This window comes from Calidris pugnax, unplaced genomic scaffold (assembly GCF_001431845.1).
Source record: "Calidris pugnax isolate Ruff unplaced genomic scaffold, ASM143184v1 scaffold111, whole genome shotgun sequence".
NCBI classification, from domain to species: Eukaryota; Metazoa; Chordata; class Aves; order Charadriiformes; family Scolopacidae; genus Calidris; species Calidris pugnax.
This window is the reverse complement of record NW_015090872.1, coordinates 5,273,161-5,286,663: the sequence shown is the minus strand read 5'-3', so window position 1 is coordinate 5,286,663 and position 13,503 is coordinate 5,273,161. Positions and strand designations below refer to the sequence as shown.

The 13,503-nt window shown below is 51.0% G+C and overlaps 1 protein-coding gene across 1 annotated transcript; it reads left to right on the top strand.

Moving 5' to 3' along the window:
- The first annotated feature begins 2,530 nt into the window (after positions 1-2,530).
- LOC106890264 (transferrin receptor protein 1-like) lies at positions 2,531-13,331 on the top strand. The gene is made up of 13 exons (XM_014945952.1): positions 2,531-2,606; positions 4,308-4,378; positions 6,010-6,223; positions 6,826-7,048; positions 7,262-7,405; positions 8,132-8,228; positions 8,595-8,717; positions 10,984-11,079; positions 11,229-11,368; positions 11,746-11,915; positions 12,223-12,342; positions 12,964-13,049; positions 13,168-13,331. The coding sequence occupies exons 2-13, from the start codon at positions 4,346-4,348 to the stop codon at positions 13,252-13,254; spliced, it is 1,533 nt and encodes a 510-aa protein (XP_014801438.1). The 5' UTR covers positions 2,531-2,606; positions 4,308-4,345; the 3' UTR covers positions 13,255-13,331.
- The last annotated feature ends 172 nt before the right edge of the window (positions 13,332-13,503 follow it).

Sequence of the window (13,503 nt, the reverse complement as noted above, 5' to 3'; positions counted from 1 at the left end):
GAACAGAAAACACCTGCAGTGTGTATCTGTGAGGGCAGGTCGGGGCTGGCACAGCGGGGCACGGCGCACCTCTCTGCTGGCTGGAAGGGAAGCACAGCCACCAACCAGCCACGGGGAGAAAGAAATCAGAATTCCCCTTCCCTGGCTTGGTCCAGGGAACCTCCTGAGTCTGAGCTCTGCTGCAGGCGTCCCTGTTTTAGACTGAAAGAAGGGAGATTCAGACCGGATCTAAGGAAGAAATTATTTACCGTGAGAGCAGTGAGACACTTGCACAGGCTGGCCAGAGAAGCTGTGGATGCCCCATCCCTGGAGTCGTACTGGCACTGCTGGAAGGTGAAGGTTTGAAGGAGGGAGCCCAGGAGGAACATAATAAAGAGGGCAGGGCTGGGGTTGTCCCCCGGGTTACACTTTCCTGAGCAGCAGGCTGCATCCAGACCATTGTGTTGAGAAACGACCAGAGGATCCAGCCTGCATGACTGATCTAATCCCTTTCTGAATGCTCTCAACACCTTTGGCTCCCATGAAGGCATCTGGCAGCAGCAGCACAGAGTGATGGCAGCGTCCCCCCCATGACTGGCATCACCACACCTGGTGATGGATGGAGCTGCTGAAGGGAGAGCCTCAGCACTGGAGCCTGGCTCAAACCTTCTCCAGCAAACAGAGCTGGTGGGTCCACCAGCACGTCTTGCCTGGGAGCCGCTTTACTGGAGGCTTGTCTCCAGAGACTAAACTGAGTTTCAGATCTAGTTAATCCCCCCCTTTATCAGCACAGGAATGTATTGCTTTTCACAAGACATAATCCTCTTTGCAATCATGTGTTCTGCCAAACTACACACTTTCTGCTCCCATCCCTCTTTCCCGGGAGAGGATTTGAGGGCAATAACAAAGGCAGGCCTACTGATTTCTTTAATGAGCAAGGGGCAAATGAGCACAGCATCACAGAACACATGCACATCCAAACCAAAGTTCCGGCACACCTTTGAGGGATGCCCTGAGCTGAAGGACCGAGGCTGGAAGCAGTGACCTCCACTCATGCTGCAGTCCAGACAGGGCAGAGGAGGAGCCCACTCATGACCGTAGCCAGTTCTGGAGACAGCAAACATCAGTGGATGCTCAAGGAGAGTAGGGATGTTCTGCAAGGTCCACGCAGCTGGGGTCTTTATGAGATTAGCCACCAGGTGAAAGGAAGTGGAGCAAATATCACAGCCCTGGTAGTCCTCAGGAAGCCGAGCAGAGAGCCCCTGGCAGGGGAAGCAGCCTGGCTGAGCTGTGAGCCTCAACCCAGCATCATACTGACAACTGGAGACAGACTCACCAAGGGCATGGGCGGCTTACCGGTTCCCTAAATACCCTCCAGTATATTATTTACCACTTTCACTCTAAACCCACTGAGCTGCTTCCTTACCCTTATGAAGGCCACTGAGAGAAGATGCGTGCTAGAACTTTGTTTTGTCAAACGACCGCTATGTTCTACTTCCCCTTCAGGTTCCTCAGAAACTAAACAGAAAACCTCACCGCTGTGCACCTGCTGGTTTTTCCAGACAGAGCACTGCACACCGGGGAGCTCCCACCATGGTGTGGGGTCCCTCTGCCTGCCCCAGGGAGAGGGCTGGGGTGAGGAACAGTAAATTGAGAGCTGGAGCCAGCCCGTGGTGTCCACCAAAGAGATGCTTTAATGATCACAGAAACTTTAATGGTCCACAGAAACTGCTCTGTGGACCACCAGCAGCCTGTGGCCTGACATGGGCTGCCTGTGCCTCTTGTGTTTATGCACTACTGGTGCCGGCTCCCGTGAAGGCCTGCCAGGCTCCTCATTGTGGAAATGCAATGGGAATCTCAGGTGGCGCAGCAGGAAGGGAAGGCACCTTGGGCACCGCCACACCTCCAGAGCTGAAAAAGCAGCCCTGAGCACGCAAGCCTGGAGAACAAATCGTACAAAGAGCAATTGAAGGAGCTGGGACTGTTTAGTTTGAGGAAGAGAAGACTGAGGGGTGACCTCATCACTCTCTACAACCATTTGAAAGGAGATGGTAGAGAGGTTGGTGCTGGCCTCTTCTCACGGGTAATTAGCGACAGAACAAGAGGGAATGGTTTCAAGCTACAACAGGGTAGGTTTGAACTGAACATTAGGAAAGAGTTTTTTACAGAAAGAGTAGCCAGGCATTGGACCAGGCTGCCCAGGGAGGTGGTTGAGCCACCATTCTTGGATGTGTTCAAGAGTCGTTCAGGTGTGGTGTTGGGGGACATGGTGTAGGTGAGAACCTTGTAGAGTAGGGTAGATGGTTGGACTCAATGATTCCAAGGCTCTTTTCCAACCGAAATGATTCTATGAGTCTATGCTGAGCGCTTCCCAAGCCGGAGCGAGCCCCATCTCCAGCTCCGCATCGCCCAGGGGCGCACAAACGTTTTCCCCGCAAACCCCGCGTTGGCCGCGGGGCCAGAAGGACGAGCCGCGGGCGGGCGGGCGGACGGTAGGACCCAGATGAAAGGCGCCTCGGGCGCGCTGATTGGCTGACGGCAGGGGCGGGAAGTGTCTGCGTGAGGTAGGACGGCGGCGACGCGGGGAGGGCTGCTCAGTTCAGGGGCGACGAGCGGAGGGGCAGCGGGTGAGCTCCGCGGGGGACGGCGGGGCGGGCGAACGAACTGAAGGGCTGGGAGGCCTCTCCCTCTGAGGCGGCGCTGCGGGGGAGGAGGTGGGAAGGTGAAGGCGGGCGCGGGGCCTGTACCGGCGGTGCCGCAGCCTCCCCGGTTGGGCGGCGGAGCGGGCGGGCGGACGGACGCGTGCGCACACACACGTGGCCGCTGTTGGCCTGACCTTGAAGGCGGGTAGGGGTCCCGCTGCGGCCCCCCCGGCCCCCGCCGCCCGGGAACGGGGAGGGAGGGAGGGGGGTGGTGTGTGTGTGAGACGTGTCCTCGGCCGGCGGCGTATCGCCCCCACCGCTTATCTGGCGACCCGCAGCCGGGCCCTGCCCGCGATACCGGCCCCTCGGTGGAGGCTACTCCCCTCTCCCCCCCCGCCTGGCTGCCTTTTTGCCTTATTCTTGAGGGATTTGGGGTTGTTGGCCGCCCTCCGGGCTGCTTGGCGGGAGGAGGGGAAGGTGCTTTCCCTGTGAGGCGCCTGGCGTTACCCCCCGGGCTGGTGGAGGGGTTTGGGCCGTGAGGGGGTCGGGAGGGCCCCGCTCTCCCGGGGAGCATCCCTCCCTGCCCGCCTCCGGGGCTGCCAGGCCCCCTGCCCTTCCCTGGCTCTCCCCCGGCCTGGCCTTCAGGAGCCTCTCCATATGCACGCCCTGGTGTGCCCTGCCTGCCAGGTGGGGGCCTGGGCCTCAGGTTGTCACTTGGAAAAGGCTTCTCAAAGCTGCCAGGGATTAATCTCCGTGTTCTCTTGCTCTAAGCACAAGGTGAAATGAGCGGGCGGCCACTGTTAACCTTTGATTGCCAACTAAAACCCGCTTATATTGCAGAGCTCCCGGGTGTAAAGCTAATCCACGCGCACCTGAAGACCGGTTCAAAGCCATTTTCTAGCAGTGCTGCTTGAGGGCATACTCAGGTTGCATTGTCCCAACCTAAATGCCTGCCCCAAGCTGCCTAGTCACTAACTTATGAAGCTTTTTCAAGCATCTTTTCAAGAAAAAATGCCGAAGTAAATCACTTACAGCTTACCTTTCAGATAAGTTTGCTGTCTAGAGAAATCCAAGCTGTTACTGAAATGCTATTGGAAAGTTGCTCTTGGCTATTCTGGGAGACTATTCAAAACTGAAATTGCCCTCATAAAGTGGTAAAGAATGTAGCCATCTAGAAGGGACCTTGCACTTGGAAGTGGTTTGGCAGGGTAGGAGTTTGTGCTGCTTCGCTTTATGGCATTGTGTCTCCTCTGGCTACCTGTTGGACTCTTGTCTCCATCCCACCTTTGAGACCGACCCCAGAAACCTTAAATACATGGTTTCACATTTGAGCATGTGCCTCTTGCCATCACTTCCTGAGTGGAGGTAGCCCTACAATTGATAAGACCCTTGGGTGAAATTAGCCTTTTAAAACTGTGTTCCTCATTTATACACCCACCCCACCACCCACATCTCTGGAATTCAATAGAAAGAGTCAGTTTGTTCATCAGAACTTATACTTGCAATGGGAGTATGTGAACTTCTTGCTTGCATTCAAGGTTGATGTGGTTGACATTGTGACTTGCGTAGAAGCATGTGCATAAATTCCATGGGCAAGCATTGTACTAGTGGCAGTGACTGACCTTGGACATCTTATGTAGTGCAAAGGAACAGCCTGACTAAACTTGTTGTGTTCTGAACTTCTAGGGCTTTGGTCAAGTTGGTGAGCACTTCTCCAGAAGGCAATGGACCATGCCAGAGCGGCAATCTCAAACTTGGTAAGACACAATTCCGCTGTGCCGTTTGTCTCTTGGTGGGCTGATGATGCTGCTGAAGAACGGTTCAACATTGTCTATGTCAGTATCAGAGGAGATGACAAATCCAAAGTAGTGTTAGGTGCTACTGTGTGGGTTGTGAGCCAAAAGTCAGTGTAGCTAGCTGGCTGTGATAAGAAGGTGGCTTAAGCGGTTCAGTGCTGGTGGAGTTATCATTAACTGCTACGGTGTCTTGAGTCTCTCAGAAAGCTGATAAAGGAGCTGGGTTGAGCCTTGAACAATGTTCCAGGCTCAGAACAATGTTCCAGTGCTGTTGAGGAAGCTGATTAAATGGCTGTCAGGACAATAAACATGTGTTCTATTATGTTACTTCGAGGGTGGGAATTCAACCACAAGTCCAGCCTTTGAATGGGACCTGTGCTTTGAAACAAATGTTCAGGAGGAGGTAGCTCAGAGCTTGCTCAGCCAAGCTCTGCTGGTCCCGGAGAGCTTGGACTGAAATGACCCTAGGCTAGGACCGTGAATGTGATGGTTCGGTCTCTGAACAGACATGGAGAATATGTAGGGCTGAGGCATGTCCTCTGCCAAGATACCAAGCAGCTGAGCAGGGGGACTGCTGGGATAGGCTTGTAGTTGGAGAGTGAGACAGGAACTGTCTATGAGGTGCTGAGAATGGAACAGGGCTTGGGTGCTTGCTACCAGCTGCTTCTCCAGTACGGTGGAGAGAGACTATGGGACTGTTGTTCCCAGAACTATTCCTCTGTCCTTTTATCCAGTCTCCTGCCTGTCCCCAGCACAACTGTGGCTGCAGGTGAAGGCAAATTTCATTGCTAATGGAAGCTGCGTGGTTGTGCTCAGTGCCTGGCTATGCCTGGAACTGAGTGTAGCTCTGTTAATTTGAGCAACTGCCATGTGCACGGGCTGCGTTTGGACTGTGCGTTGGAAAAGTGAGCTCCAGCCAGGAAGGGGCTCTGCTTGGGCACTGATAAAGAGCTGTAGAATGGTTCCATTCACTGGTGGATGCAAGGGTTGGATCCTCAGCTTTCATGTTAGCTGAGGTAGCAGGATTCACGTGGGTCATCTCTCTTCAGCCTAGCTGCTTTAAAATACTCATTCATAGTGTAATTTCAGAGTAGCCTGGGGCAGTTTAATACAAGATTATCTAGATGCTGGATGAGAGTATTTACGTCAAAGTGTATGTGGCTCAAAGGCACAACATGGAGGGGCTGCCTTCCCTTTCCTGTCCCGATCAAAGTTCCCTTCTGTGTGTGTGGTGCACATGTTCAGATCAGTGCACTCCTGATTAAGACCTGGAGTTTCAGCTTCAATCAGCCTTTGCTCTGAGGTCACGTGGGAAATGCAATGGCGGTTGGCTGTGTCATATCTGTATCTCCAAGCTAGACTCTGACCAGCGTGGCTCTGAACTTGTGTGGGGCAAACAGATGCTAAATAGACTTTGGAGACCCTGAGTGGGTCTGAGTCCAACTCAGTGTGTTCAAAGCAGCCAGCCTGACTTTTTGCCAATCAAAGGCTCGGGCTGTGCTGGAGCAGTTTCAGATGAACAAGCTGTATTTGGTTTGGACTGTAGGCTGGTGTAGCAAACCCTTCCATTGCATGACTGTCTTTCCACACAGTTTGGTGGCGAGCCGACGTCGTACACGCGCTTCAGCATTGCCCGACAAATGGATGGAGACAACAGCCATGTGGAGATGAAGCTGTCTGCTGATGATGAGGATGGAGGGGAAACTGGGAGACCAGAGCACCTGCATGCCAGCATGCCCCCTCCACGGAGGATTGGCAGGCAGCTCTGCTTCCTAGTCATTGCGGCTGTCCTCCTCCTCTTGATTGGTAAGGAAGGGTGGGAGGCAACCATGTGAAGTGGACTCTGGTACTGAGCATACCTGAGGCTGTTGTCATTTGAATGTGTATTGTTTCAGGGGGGAATTAAAGAGCCTGGATCCAGGCTGCAGCCTCTTGTCACTAACTCTGTCTAGCTCAGACTAATGGTACAGAATTGACACAAAGTTTGATGGTGGAACTGTCAAACAAAGGGCAAACTGGTCCATGTGGCAAGTGTACTGGTTTTCCCTCAATTAACTCTTAACAATTCTCTTGAGATGAGGGTCAATGTATCAGTAAAGCCTCCGGTGCTTGTGTCTCAAGGATTTTAACACTGCCACTGACCTAAAGTAACCATTCTCCTTCCCAAGTGGTGCTGGCGGGTCCCTGCCAAGCACAAGATCAGATTTATGGTACCTGAAAACATGCCAGCTCAGGCAAAATGTCAGGCTGCATATTCCTGACTGTCCTGAGGCATGCCAGCTTGTCAAAAATGGTGCGAGAGCAGAGATGCATCTTAACGCTGAAGCTGCCCTGAATGCATTTGTACGGTGTAGGGCTGGTTTAGACATCTTCCTGCAGCACAAAGAAATACCTGTTTCTGTCCTTAGGGTTTCTGATTGGCTACTTGAGTTATCGTGGACGAATGCAGAAGGCTAGCAGGTGTCTGGATGCAAGTGGCAAGTGTGAGATGACTCCTACCACATCTTACTTAATGGATGATGATGAAACTGAGGAAGAAGAGGTTCCTGGACCAGTTGTCTTCTACTGGCCTAAGCTCAGAGACATGTTGTCGGAGAGGCTATCAGCGGGACGTCTTCAGGACAACTTGAGGTAGCAGTTCCAGAAAGCTTAGCTACAGCTGTGAGAGGCACAGCCTGTGAGTAGAATTTGGGCTCCTTTGGAGAACAGGGGCCTCAAAGATGTTGTGGGGAGGCATGTGGCTAAACATGGGCTTAAATGGCCCATCCAATATTGGGTTTGCAGGCTGGAGCACTGCAGTGCAACCTGGTGCTGCAGCCTAAGCTGTACCTATGTTACCCACAGGCAAAGAGCAATTAAGAACTCGTTTGAAGCTGGCCAGAGTGAAGATGAGAATGTTGCCATCTACATTCATGAGCAGTTCACCAGCTTTCTCATGGATGAAGTGTGGAATGATGAGCACTACATCAAACTGCAGGTCAAAGGCAGGTATGTCAAAGAGATGCAGGTCTCTACCTTACAGTATAAATATCTGAAGTCTTAAACGTGCAATTTCTTCTGAGAGCAGTGCTAAAATTGCAAGCTAGCTAGTTGCCCATCTCCAATCTAGCCAAGCAATAGCTTTTCCTGTCTCTTCTCAGGCTTTCTAAATCCAAAGAACAAGGTAGCAGCCCTCTGGATTTTTTCTGGGACAGCTGTTTCCTCAAAGCAGGTTCAGGAAGTGCAGAGAAAACAAACTTGAGTAAAAACTCAGCTGAAGAGCAGATTCCCTGTGTTTCTAAAATTGTGAATCACTTTCTGTGATGCTGCCCATGTGTTAGCATGGGCAACTCTCTTGTCACCCAGGCAGGTGCTGCAGACCTGGCAGTGGCTCCTGGAGTAGCTCAGGAGGGTTGAACAGACATTGTGCTGGCTGACAGCTCATACCCTTGTGCCTTACTTGCCCCTTCATGTCAGGGGAAATTAATTTGCTTAACTCCTCTTAGGAGAGGACTGAGACTTGGAAGCACAGATTCTTTCTGCTGCCCGTCTCATAAATTAGCCTTTGTTAATGTCTCTGAAGAGATTCTTACACTCTCTTGGGATGAGTTTGCCTGTTTCAGGCTCTGCATTGACTTCATCAGAATTGCTAGGGCACAGACTGAAATACGGGAGCTGGTTTAATATGGAGTTTATTTATGAAAGAACGTAACGCTGTCTCTTTACATTTAACAGCAGCAACAACACAGTGTCTATTCTGGAAGATGATAAAGAAGAGTTACTGGAGACTCCTGATGCATATGTGGCGTACAGCAAGACTGGCTCAGTTGTTGTAAGTGACTCCAAGAAGATCCTGGAAATGAGCTTGCATGCTTACCGGGTGGCCATGTCCAAACTATGTCCCTTGAAGATATGGAGTGTATAAAGCCCTTCCCAGTTGAAGAACTAGGGGTGGTGGTGGGGAGAGTGGGGTGAGGAGTGGGTCTGTATGGTTCTATTACTTCCACAAGATGCAGAAGTAACTGCTTAAGCGTCTCTGCTGGCATCCAGACAGGAACCTTGGCAGAAGGTCGCTCCAACGGGCACATTGCATGTGATCAGAGTTTATGTTGCTGAGCTGTTACCAGGAGTCACTGTAAATATCGGGTATCTTACTGACACAGGACTGCTGCATTTATAACCAATGTTTCTGTTCCAGGGCAAACCAGTCTACGTGAACTATGGACGGAAAGTTGATTTTCAGAAGATACAGAAGCCGGGTGTTTCACTGAATAACACTATAATCATCTTCAGAGCTGGAAAAATAACACTGGCTGAAAAGGTAAGCAGTCTGTGCCCCAAAGGCTGGCCAAACTTGGCAGCAGGAAGCTATGCTTCCTCCTTTTGAAGACACACCTCTGCGCCCCAGCTCAGGTCTCTAGAACTCATGTACGTAGGCTTGTCCCTGCAGGCCTAGTCTTGCTTGTTTGTGCTAAGTCATCACATGCAGGTCTGGACAGCACGACTGAGCAGAGCTGGTTACCGTTCATGGTGTCATTCTTCTTGCCCTCTGGCAGTCTTGCTGGGACAGCCAAGTATCTGGAATGATGGAGCTGGGAGGCAGCCTGGGGTGCAGAGCTGGCTGGTGGCATTGCTGTATGCAGCAATAGGGTGGCTAGAAGCAGACCAGCCTTGCCTCTAGAGAACCTCTGGCTGCTGCAGCCAGGTACTTTCCAAACTTGGCTGCAGTGTCTTGCTTGGGCCTTTGCTGACTGTTGAGTTGGACCAAGTGGAGGTGGTGGCACTGCTGGCCTAGTCGGCTGCCTTGCAACATTCCCTCTATAACAAGTACAACCAAATAGCTTAACAGCCTAAAGGATCCAAGCCCTTCTGTATCCAGTCCTGTTGTAGGTCTGCCCCATAGCTGCCCCCTCAGATGACTTTTTCCAGTCAGACTCTGCCTGTCTGTGAGCATCACAGACACAGGCAGAGCTGAAAAGTGCTCCCACAAAGGGCGCTCACTGGTTTTCCAATCCCCTTCCCATTTTTCAAACTGGTGGCTAGCCTTGCAATCGTGTTTGTACTGGTGACTTACTGGAGGAAGCTGGGTTGTAGGCGTATTAAACAGGAACCTGACTTGGCCACTCTGCCTCTGCTTTCCACGTGAAGATGAGCCTCCGGTGGCTGCTTATCTTGTCTTGAGACTAACCTAATCTGAGGAAAACAGCTGGAGCCTAATCAAAATTAAATAACATCTTTCATCTAAGCTGCTCTGAGGAGCAAGTACGAGCTGAAGGAATCATAGGGTGAGACACTAACTGTGGAGTGTCGTAAGTGTTCAAAAGGGTGTTGAACACAGTGTTGTGACCAGGCCACAGACATTAATGTAAAGTTTCAATTGCCTAGTTGGAATTAAGGCACAAACAAACCTTTCAAAAGGTTGAAAACTCACCAAAACTATTTCTTTAACAACGATTTGAGTATTTGCAAAGGAAAGAGAAAGTATAGTCACCACCTGTGGAACCAGCGATGTCTTGTTGGTCCTCCCCAGGGCATCATAGGTGATGGGAGCTCCGAGCTCACCTCCTAGTCTGTTTGGCCAGCTTTTATGCTTTCCTTGTGAGGTGTGCAGGGTCGTTCTAGGAAGTGGGGGGTGTCACATGGGAGTCTTTCGAGCCCTGTCTTGCAGCATCTATCACTCAACCTTTCAGTTTGTGCGGGCGCCCTCTATGGCGAAAGCCCCAGCAACAGCAGCAGGGAAGTCATCGAATCATCATAGGATTGTCTAGGTTGGAAGGGACCTTTCAGGTCATCTAGTCCAACCGTCAACCTAACACTGAAAAAACACATCACTAAACCATATTGCTAAGAACTAGCTCTACTTGTTTTGTAAATACTGCCAGGGATGGGGATTCAACCACTTCCCTGGGCAGCCTGTTCCAATGGTTGATATGCTGAAAGGGTTAAGAATCTTTTTCTAATGTCCAGTCTAAACCTCCCCTGGTGCAACTTGCTGTCATTTCTTCTTGTCTTGGAAGAAGAGACCAACCCCCACCTCTCTACAACTGCCTGAAAGATCTCCCCTCAGCCTCTCCTTCTCCAGGCTCAACAACCCCAGCTCCTTCAGCTGCTCCTCACAAGACTTGTGCTCCAGACCCCTCACCAGCTTCATTGCCCTTCTCTGTCTTTCTTGTAGTGAGGGACCCAAAACTGGACAAAGTGGTGGGGCCTCACTAGTGCCAAATACAGGGGGGCAATCACTTCCTTTGTCCTACTCACCACACTGTTCCTGATACAGCCCCACCTACGTGGCACCAAAAACTGACCCTCCACCCCACACACCCCTGGCAGGCAGTTCCTGGGGCAAACAGCGCACGGGCAGGGTTTGAGGCAAAGTTCCAGTTGTAGAGTCCCACATGCGCTTTGCCTGGAGTAGGACTGATCTGTTAGTATTCAGCATCTTTGTGTATCTGTCACTGTCGGGTAGCTGTCAAAAATCTGTTCTGGAGTTGGGCATTGAGGGGCACAACCCTTCGCACCATTACATATACTTGCCTTGACTCGCCTTTCTTGCAGAACAAATGTGTAATTAATGTTCTTTGCTTCAGGTTGCAAATGCCCAAGCAGCCGGAGCAGTTGGTGCCCTGATGTACCTGGACCCCTCCGATTACGAGAACACAGATACGCTTGTCCCCTTTGGCCATGTGAGTATGCTCTAGAACTTTCCTCACTGTGGACTGCAGGCTGCAGCAGTCTTTCTGCAGGCCTCTGGCTGAGCAATGCTTCCTGCCCTCGTGTAGATGAAAACTGTTGGACTCCTTTGAGACTTGAAGATTCTTCTTGCTTTTCACAGGCCCACCTGGGAACTGGAGACCCCTTCACCCCAGGCTTTCCTTCTTTCAACCACACCCAGTTCCCACCAGTGGCATCTTCTGGACTACCTCGCATTGCTGTTCAGACTATCTCTAGCAAAGCAGTAGGCAAGCTGTTCAGGTAACTGCTTCTCCTGGCTTGCAGGCTAGGCTGCTGTGGCCCTCTTGCAGGGGTGAGGATGGTGTTGAGGTGCTGTGAGCCCAGGGAGCTCTCTGCTGGTCTCTGCTGTGTATCGCAGGGAGCTTACTGGAGCTGGCTGGTGAAATGAGACTTGTGTCCATATCTCATGTCTTAAAGACTAATCTTAATCTAGTGTTGGATTCCTTTTGGCCTCTGTAGCCTACTTCTTCCTGCATAATCAGTAGGACAGGTCTGCAAGCTGTTTTCTGAGCATGCCCTGAACAAGGCTTCAGTTGCAGGCTTGCTTTTTTCACTGAATAGCTGAATGAGGTCAGAGCTGGATAATGAGTTCAAAGGATCTCTTTTTCCCCCCTCAGTAAAATGCATGGAGAGGAATGCATTCTGGAGTGGAAAGGTGGCATCATGGGATGTAAGGTGATGCTGAACAGCACGAGCAAGATGACAGTGAAACTGACCGTGAACAACGCTATGGTGGACAGGAAGATTCTGAACATCTTTGGTGCTATCAAGGGATTTGAAGAACCAGGTAACAGCAGCTGCCTCGTGGCTCAGTCTTGAGGAGAACCCTTCCTGTTCTGTGGTCATCAGAATGTGATAGCTGCTCCCAGACAGACACAACCACTTCCTCAGCAGAACCAAGACCCTTCCTGAAGGGTCAAGGAAAAAGCTGAACTGTGCTGCCAGAGGAAGGCTAAATGAAAGCAAACAGGGTGCCAGATTCAGGGGTCAGACTCCATACTCTGGTCCTAGTATGGAAGCTCAAAGCTGCTTTTCTAATAAATGGTGTTTGCAACCTGAAGCTTGCAGCTTAGATCTCGATGTCTCCTTTGTAGATCGATATGTTGTGATTGGAGCCCAAAGAGACTCCTGGGGCCCAGGAGCGGCCAAGGCTGGCGTTGGAACTGCCATGTTGTTGGAACTTGCCCGTGTGATCTCGGACATGGTGAAAAACGGTAAGTATTTGTGTGCAAAAGCATGGGGATGGGGGGTAATGCGGGTTTAGCTCTGTGTGTGTTAATGTCGGAGAGCCCAGTTGCAAAATAATCATTTAGGAAGGCATAGGGAATCTGAAAAAGCTTCCTGAGATGCTATTACTTGTCCAACGTAGACAGCTTGTCTGCAGTGAGCACTTGCTTCCAAGGGACTGCCTGCTTGTATCTGGTATGGCTTAAATGCAGGAATGTCCTTAAATAACATGCAATGCAGACCTCAAACTTGAGCTGTCTATTGGACAGCCAGGCCTGAAGGTAGGAAAACAGTGAAGAATCTGACCATCTGGAGTGGTGGGGGCTGCATGGTGACACTTGGTGTGAGTGCTTTTGTCTCTGGGGTCAACTTTAGGCTCAGCTGAATAAAAAAAGAGGGAGATGCAGATAGCATGGCTTTTCTACGCAGCTCTGCAGCGTGGGGGAGGCAGGGTGCAGTGTCTGTGCAGCCACTAGTGTGCACGTTTGCAGCAGCCAGAATGCTTCAGCTCTGTCCAAGGAACAGGCAATTCATCAACCCAGGTCCTCAGTGCTAATTTACATCTCCATGGGGGAAGGGCAGACATCTCAGTGTCTCTCTCTTTGCAGGTGGCTACAAACCAAGGCGCAGCATCATCTTTGCCAGCTGGAGTGCAGGAGAGTACGGAACTGTGGGTGCTACTGAATGGCTGGAGGTACTGTTGCTTTGATAGATTTCTGTGTGATGACTCTGGCTGTCATTTCCCTTTGCTACGGATTAAACATTCTGGTGTTGTACTGCTCATCTTAAAATACTTGTTGTTTTTTTTCTAGGGATACTCTGCCACACTGCATGCCAAAGTCTTCACTTACATTAACTTGGATGCTGCAGTTGTAGGTAACTTGCTATTCTACTCTTAAGTTTCTTGAAACTGAGTGGGACCAGAAAAGCTTGAGAGACATCCCTTAAACTCCAGGAATGGGGACTGTGGCAGAGATTGATGCTGGGTGTTTGGCTGAAGACTGGTGTGACTCCATTATTCTGTTGTTGTTGAAGCTGGGAGGTTGCTGCAGCCTGAGCGTGTAGGCAGCTCTGCTAGGTCCCAGTAGAGTGTCCTGGGTCTGTCACGGATCCTTTGGCAACAAGTTGTAGATCAGTTGTTGCTCAGT